The 8,144-nt window shown below is 41.2% G+C and overlaps 1 protein-coding gene across 1 annotated transcript; it reads left to right on the top strand.

The window, feature by feature from the left end:
* The first annotated feature begins 217 nt into the window (after positions 1-217).
* Positions 218-6,443, top strand: LOC121305568 (zinc finger protein 771-like). The gene is made up of 3 exons (XM_041237234.1): positions 218-871; positions 2,869-3,207; positions 5,023-6,443. The coding sequence occupies exons 1-3, from the start codon at positions 601-603 to the stop codon at positions 5,856-5,858; spliced, it is 1,446 nt and encodes a 481-aa protein (XP_041093168.1). The 5' UTR covers positions 218-600; the 3' UTR covers positions 5,859-6,443.
* The last annotated feature ends 1,701 nt before the right edge of the window (positions 6,444-8,144 follow it).

Raw genomic sequence — 8,144 nt, 5'->3', positions numbered from 1 at the left:
TGTACAGAGGACGGTACTAAACCAGTACGCAAGTTTATAGGTGCTGTCAAAAGCATACTGGTGGGTAACGTTAACCAGCTGCACCGCCTGCTGCTTGCTCATGACGTAATCTCCTCAGCAGCTCTCAAACCCCGCGCTCGCGACAGCAGCGGCTTTGGATTGCGCACGCGCATTGGGAAGCAGGCGTTCTAAACTGGCGCCATTTCGGATCCGCGCGGTGTCAGCGCGCGAAGAGCCAACATGGAGAACTGAGGCGCCCGCTTCACAACCGCCAGGAGTTTCTGTTTGTTTATTACCTGCACGGAGTCCCGGGAAAAGGAAAGCATCGCATTTCTCTGTTGAATTTCACACACAGAGTGCAGCGCGTCAGTCTCTGCAGACAAGTGTCGCTTTTCATGGGATTATTTACTGAGAAACAAACGCGTTTCAATTCGAGCAGAGCTGCGCGGGGTCCTGAAAGACGGGCGCTGCTGCTTGCAAAGTCTGTTTGTGATGCATATATATGAATGGGAAGGCTACGATAAAAACAAATATATCTACTAAATACAAGCCGAAGCGGTGTTTCTGAATGAAAAGAATCTCCCAGTAAAACCAGTGCAGATGGAGGTCAGGGTCTCCATGTCGCTCTTTCAAGAGCAGCTCGCCTCTCCCGTCGAGCGCGCAGTGAAAGCGGCTGTGGACTCCGTCCTGCGGGAAATCACTGAAGCTGTCAGCAGCAAATTCACTGAGATCCGAGAGGAAATGACTGCAATGAAGAGAGAGAATGAAAGGCTGAAGCTGAGACTGGAAATATCAGAGAGCGAGCTGAGAGCCGTGCGAGGGAGTATAAACGCTGCAGATACAGACATCAAACAGCCTTTCATATTTCAGGGTAAGATTGATTTTATTGTGCGGTATTGCTCGGTCAATCCAACACCTCAAACCAGCTTCTACTGGAAAGATCTTGGTTGGAATTTCTCTTAAGACACGTTTTAAAGTGTCTGATGATTATAAGCGCGGTTAATAGCACAGCTCTGTCCTAATATTGGTTATAAGGAGTCTAATTGAGGCGTTGTGTTGTTTTATAGACTATAAGAAAGTAGTACATCTAGCCTAGTCTAATTCATATTTAAATAGCTATTCTAGAAACTAAGAAAGCACTATACTGGTAAGTCTTAACCAGTCTGTAATTAGAGAGGCTGAAATGGTATCCTCATGGTAAAGCGATGTCTTGTATAGAGTCCCACTGAGACAGTCACAGCCCATATTGCAGAGGGTTAGAATAATGATTTGGGTCCTAATATGAACACACAGCAGCACTTCGTGTTTGCCTGCAGATCTATTTTTAAATGCATGGTTTCATTGTATTCAGTTCCAGTGCTGGGTGTGTCTTTGGTACAGTCGTGGCTGTTTCATTTACTAATCCGGGTTATTTAAGAGCAGAGATGAGTTTGCACAAGATGCATGCAATAGGGAGAGCCACACCATTACAAATGTACTGTAGTACAAGGGATGTGATTGGATTTATACAGTTCACGTGGCACTGCACAAGCAAGCTTCCAGTGTTGTTACTAATGATTATTACACAGGTGGAGTTTGTACAGAAAAAATATTGCTGCACTTTAAAAACTGAGAATTGTGTAAATCACTTGTTTAAATGAAACTGCTTTGAGAATAAGCAGGCTGTCCTCCTGCAGCCCCTTGTCTGCTCATTGTATCTGACACATTGAAACTTGTATTCTGTGTTGACAGTTTCCATCCAAACTATTATCACAGTACAGTGTGAGTTGACAAAAAGCCATTCCTCAGACACTGTGCTGAGACTGCAAGTCTCCCCGCTTGGTTTCTAAGCCTGTTTGCAGTAGAGAAATGGATGTTTGCATTGGAACAGAGCGTCGCTCTTGATGGTGATTGACAGGGAGGTAGAAGTCGGTGCAATGATCCAGTGAGGTACAGCAGCTGAGAAAGCCCAGCAGGGCTGAGTCTTGTTTTGTACAGGATGTAGAATAAAAAGATGTTCATATGAAAATGCCTTTTCCTTCACTTTGTTCATAGGAACACAAACACAGTGTTATCCTATGATTGTAGAATAACAGGAATGGGATCAATACCAGAATGAACACAGACCACCAAACTATTATACCAGCTCACCCCTATACGAAATAACTGAGGAACAGTCGCTTGAAATGCAAGCTGCACATTATTGAGCACAGCAGCCCTGGAGGGGTTAAATTTTGATACAATCCCTGATCAAAGCAGCTAACACAGAATGTTGATAGGAGCTGAAATAACTAATTGATCATTGCAAAAGTATGAACCATGGCATTGTGGGTAGGGTACTAGGGTTAGTTGTTCTTTTATTCTTTCAAATTTCAAAAATGAATTTCATCTTTAATTAAAGGCATTGCTCACCCCTCTAGCACAAATACTTTAGAAGGAATGTTGGATCCAGCCTGATTCCCAGCTCAGGATCTTGGAGTATCTGGAAAAGTACAAGATCCCATAGCTGTCATTCATGATTGGTATCTATTGGGCAGATGCCTAGTGAGCTCAAGCAGGCACTATAGGGCTGTCTGTGTCCCCCTGGGAGCTCCCTGCCACGCTCCTGGGTGTGAAGAGGTGATTGGCTTGGTTGTGGATTAGAGGACCCCCTCTGTTCACCTCAGCTGTTGTGGGGTTTCCTGCTAGAGGGAAAATGTGTTTTAATGGGGAGTTAAAAACAAGGTGAAGTAACTGGGAGCACTGTATTAATGTAAAAATAAATAAGAGAAATACCTCCTCTTAGACCCAAAGACATCTCTCAGTAGTATTCTGACACAGGGTTGGCTTTGTAGAGGAGCCGAGCTAGTAAGAAAGAGTTGTAATTTTGTACAGTTTTGTTTTCCACAGATCCCAGAGAGAGCCACGCTATCCCTGAATCAGAAGCACAGGGGGAGCCAAAGACAGAAGCAGTTTCCACACAAGAGGAGTCCTTTGAGGAGGAGTGCTGTGCAAGTCTAGTGCAGGTTACAGAGCTGCCGTTTTTTAAAGATGAAGAGGTCCCTGAACAGCAATGTGTTCCTATCAAAGAGGAGTATATAGAGCAGGAATGTGTTTCCATCGCAGAGGAACTTCTGCATGAAAATAATGCCTGTACACTTGAGGAGAACAACAAGCTGGGATCCAGCCTGTGTGATGATTCTCCATCTGAATGTGAAGTGGGATTTAGAGGTAATCCTACAATAATAGGTAATCCTTCATCTTGCAGAGCTGCTACTGAACACCAGCAGTGTGCTTCACATTCATATTTTACCCAAGGGGAGCTGCCCAAACACTCTGTCAACAAGGACATAACTGTGCTCGCTCCTGAGGCAGCTGCTAGATGTGCAGCCACTGCCCCGCCTCTTTAGAATGCTGTTAGATCAGCGGTGTCCAATCACGCTCCTGCAATCCATTCCACTCCACATTGAACACGTTCACTTCTATAAAGTGCTGCTCCTGTGCCTGGATTTAGGTTTAATTGGTTCACTTAAACAACTTAGAACAGGGGTGGAACAAAGAGCAGGAGTGGAAGGGCCAGCTCTGGACACCCCTGTGTTAGATCTGTGCCTTTCCCCATTCCTGGCAGCCTGTTTGCAGTTGTGCTGCTCCCACAGCTTTACAGAGCTGCAGGGATCACATGTCCATCACTGGGTGATGTCACATCCAGTCAGGTTGCTTAGCGTCCCCAGAAGAAACATTTCAGTAGAGAATTTCAGTGCACGGTCTGCAGCAGCATCGCCAAAATGAGAGCGAACCCATGTTGTATGAGAATGAAAACCAACAGTCTTGTTGTATTGATTGTATTCTCTCAATACACAGTCATCACAGTTCACTCTACAGGGTTCTCCCCAGGAATTCTGTACAGCCTGGCAGCAGAACATTATAGCAGGGAGCACTTTTAACAGAAAAATTGACTTACCTTAAATATATAATACGACAAAGAATTTGAATAATGTGTTGTCTTTCGTTTACTAGATCTGGTTGCATTTTTTTGTATTCTACATTTTCTTTTTCATGACTGTTTGGTAAATTACCGTGCTTAGTCAGCCGCGCTACGATTTGACTGGGGAAAGATAATGTAGGGTTCACACAAAAAACAAAACAAAAATACCCAGGTAACCTTTTCCCTTGTTAATGCACGTCTATTTTTGTTTTTCCCTTGGTAATGCACGTCTATTTTTGTTTTTCCCTTGGTAATGCACGTCTTTTTGGGGTTTTTTTTGCTGTTCTTTTTAATGCAGTTTTTCATTTTAACCATTTGTTTACATAACAGTACTCGCACATTTGGTCACCATCATTATTGTTGCATGAAACCAGAGTGTAATAATCCAGCATCTCTGCACTTAAGCATTTGTAATTATATATCAACTGACAAGTGTTCCGCTGGTATCCCATCACACCTTTTCTTAAAGATGTACAGCCTCTATATATGAACCCCTAATATTTCTCAAGCACCTGGGTACATATTTTTATGATATTACAACAAAAGGAATACACTTTTTGGTGCATATGTATATCACCTTACAGTACAATAATACAACAAAAAATTGACTAAATGATAATACCCAAAAATCTTAATATTTTTTGTAAAGTAGCCAAAGCAAATTTAGTATTAGGCAGTGGACTGCGCCAATCGCCGGCTTCTTTTGAAAACCCTGCATTCATTGTCACTATTTTTGCTTTGATCAGTTATTTTTTTTAGCAGTCTAATGTTTTAGCCTCTCGATTTGCTAAATACAGAAAACCTGCCCCTTCAGTTCTCTGATTGGTTAAATATTGTGTCAAGACGTAACACAACTGTCATGTGGGACCAAGATTTATTTTTTTTTACCCAGCAACATTCAAGTGATCTAGTTTGCTGGAAGCACAATCAATCCTTATTGTTAAAGGCACAGTAGCATCTGCAAGGCCTGGGGAGAACTGTGCTCTAGTTGTCATGTTTATGACATGAAGTCCTGCAGAACAGTGCATGTGGAAGAATGCTGTACAATAAACTTTGTCTCTCTTTCTTTCTTTCTTTAGCTTCTTTAGTAGATGAAGGAGAACCCGACTCCACTCCATCACCCCAGTGCAAAAACTCTTCTAGTGACAAATCACAGTGCAAGAAGCACAGAGAAACGACACCCCAAGAAGAGTATGTGAAGACATTGAGAACACACTCGGTTAAAATCCCTTCTTTACAAGACATACCCCCTCTTACTGTGGAGAGTACAGAGACGCCACATTCTGCATGTTTTAACAGTTCTGAAACCCAGGGCAACTTGAAGACCTTGCCTCATTATATTAATGGTGGGAAGAGTTACTGTCAATTAGACATTCCTGAAACTCACAAGGGAAATCCCACAGGAGGGACTACATTTTCCTGGGCTGATTGTGGGAAGAGTTTCAATCATATGTCACTGCTTAAAAGACATCAGTGCATTCACACAGGAGAGAAACCTTTCCACATACAGTCCAGTGATAAGAGTTTCATACAGATAGGAAATCTTCATTCACACCAGAGCCTTTACACAGGAGAGAATCCTTATCACTGCCCTGAGTGTGGGAAGAGATTCAGTAACACAGGCAACCTTAAAATCCACCAGCGCATTCACACAGGAGAGAAACCTCATCACTGTGCTGAGTGTGGGAAGAGGTTCAGTCACATAGGAAACCTTAAAAAACACAAGACTGTTCACACAGGAGAGAAACCTTATCACTGTGCTGTTTGTGGGAAGAAATTCAGCCAGTTAGGAGACCTTAAAAGACACCATCAGATTCACACAGGAGAGAAACCTTATGACTGTGCTGTTTGTGGGAAGAGATTCACCCTGTTTGGAAACCTTAAAAGACACCATAAAATTCACACAGGCGTGTAATCCTCTCCCTGCACTTATGTGTGAAGAAGTCAAGTCAGGTGCAGGCTCTTACAGGACTCAAACTTTCTCAGAATTGCAGACACCTAAACAACAGGAGTGCATTTGACTAAATACAGAAATATTTACTGAACAATTAGTTCAGATCAAAAGCTCACAGACCACAAATATGAGCGAGTCTTGAGTCTTGTATTCCTCATGTTGTTGAGCATTGGCATTGTGTTCTGTCACATTAGTAATGTATTAAACAGATTGTTATTATGAATGCACGTCTCTCTTGCTTTTCTCATGCATTGCTCAGCCTCTTGCAGTGGCTTCTGTGGAAACTTCCCCGATACCATGGTGAATCTGCGCTACCTCAGGACACAGCACAGTGTACCGCAGTTATCATGAGGGCAGCTTGAAGTGTAAAAGCAATACTGCTTCCAGCAGGGGGCACCAGAGAGCTTTTAGGAATGGAATGGGCTGCTTACCATTGTTTCTCAATGAGGTGATTTCTGCTCAGGATGTGTTTAATACTGCCCTCTCTCTCGGGTACTCTTAACAAACGTAGGCTCCTGTGTTTTTAATATCAATTTGTTGATTAACAACGAGACTGCTAAAGAAAATAAAATCTATATTAAATATGCTTTGCTGTCTGTTTTAAGTGCTGCTTAAATGACGTTCAGTGTCTTGTCAATCAAGGATTTCATTTTAACATGTCTTATATAGACCCTGATTGGAGCAGCTTTTTAAATTGCTGTCTGCTCATACAAGCCATCCATATACTTTGTCATGAAGTTTTATGCAGCTCTGTAGTTCATAGAAATGTTTTTACATATTTAACTTGATGTTGCTTTAAAGCCCATTTCAGTTCCTCGCTGTTACAAGTTTGTTGTAACTTTTTATTATTTATGATTTGGGGAAATGCACTCTTGTTAGATATTTTATCGATCTTAGTTTCAAGTCATTATTATTTGTAGTGTTTTAGATTGCAAGGCTGTGAGATTTTAAACAGCATCTCACACGACTTCATGGAAGTTGGAATTGAGGGTCGAAGATTTATAAACTGCAGAATCAGGAATTGAAGACAGAGCAGGCATTTTCAATAGTTGGAAATGGGAATTTTAGCAACAATGCCTGTATCTTTTGTTTGAAGTAGATTAAGATTAGCTGCGCCACAGCTTAGTATACAGCTCCATACTGAATCCACAAGTCTGTTGCACATAGTTCTCATTGCTGGCTTCATTAGGAGCACTGGGCACTGGGAAATGTAGTTCTGATATCATTTTAAAATCTCAGAACTACATTGTCTTTAACAGATTTCCATAAATGCTGTGCTCTACACCACTATCTGTGCAAGAGGCTGAAAGCAGAGACACGCAATGCTGTTACAAATCAATGCCAGCAGCATTCATCTGGCGAGCCTGCACAACCTCTGCCCCAGATTTACAGCCTAATAAATTCAAGGATACCAAATGTGCTTCCAGCAGTGGAAGATGCTATTGATAGTGTTGGAGTGGACCCCTCTTCAGTTTTACTCTCAAAGCAGTATAAATGATTGTTTTAAACTGGTGTATTTTTAATGTACCTGCCTAATTAATTAGTGATACTGATATTAATCAGAAATATTTTGTATATTTTCAGTAAAGTTTTGTATGAAAGTGGTCTTCAAATTGTAGCGCTCACCAGTCTTTGGCTCTCAGGTTTCAGAAACCGACATTACACACACAACGTAGATTTAGTTATTTGCATCGAAAATCAATAAAAAAATTAACCAGTTTGTCGTATTTTTCATTATCTCTGTGTCAAACAGAAAATTTTACACAAGTAGTAAGATCACGCCATGTGTCTTTTAAAATGTAGTTGGTTCGAGTGAAGAATACATTATATTATATATTTCAATACATGCTCATACTGGGTAAAGAAAGGTCAAAGAGATGAACATCTTATTCCAGTTTCTTCACCTTACTGACAACAAACAGAAATATATTTTTATAAAATGTAATGTGAAAAAGGATGAATTGTAATTAGAGCTTCCAGTTTTGGGTTTTTATTTTCCATTTCTCTCCCTCCCTTTCAACCTTAATTAATAGTTGTTAAGCCTTAACTGAATACAGATTGTTTAAATTAGCGACGCACTGCTAGAAACTAATGCAATGGAAATTAATAACGAAATGCAGGTTCAAATAGAATCAGGTGAGATCAATGCACATCATTTGTGAACTCAATCAAGATATGAGGATCAAAAGAAACAACTTCCTTTGGGAATTAGTGTTTGGTTAAGAAAGAGGATCTGCTCAGAATATG

This window comes from Polyodon spathula, chromosome 44, assembly GCF_017654505.1.
Source record: "Polyodon spathula isolate WHYD16114869_AA chromosome 44, ASM1765450v1, whole genome shotgun sequence".
Classification (NCBI taxonomy): domain Eukaryota; kingdom Metazoa; phylum Chordata; class Actinopteri; order Acipenseriformes; family Polyodontidae; genus Polyodon; species Polyodon spathula.
Note: the sequence above shows the minus strand (reverse complement) of the source record. Positions and strands in the feature narration are given on the sequence as shown.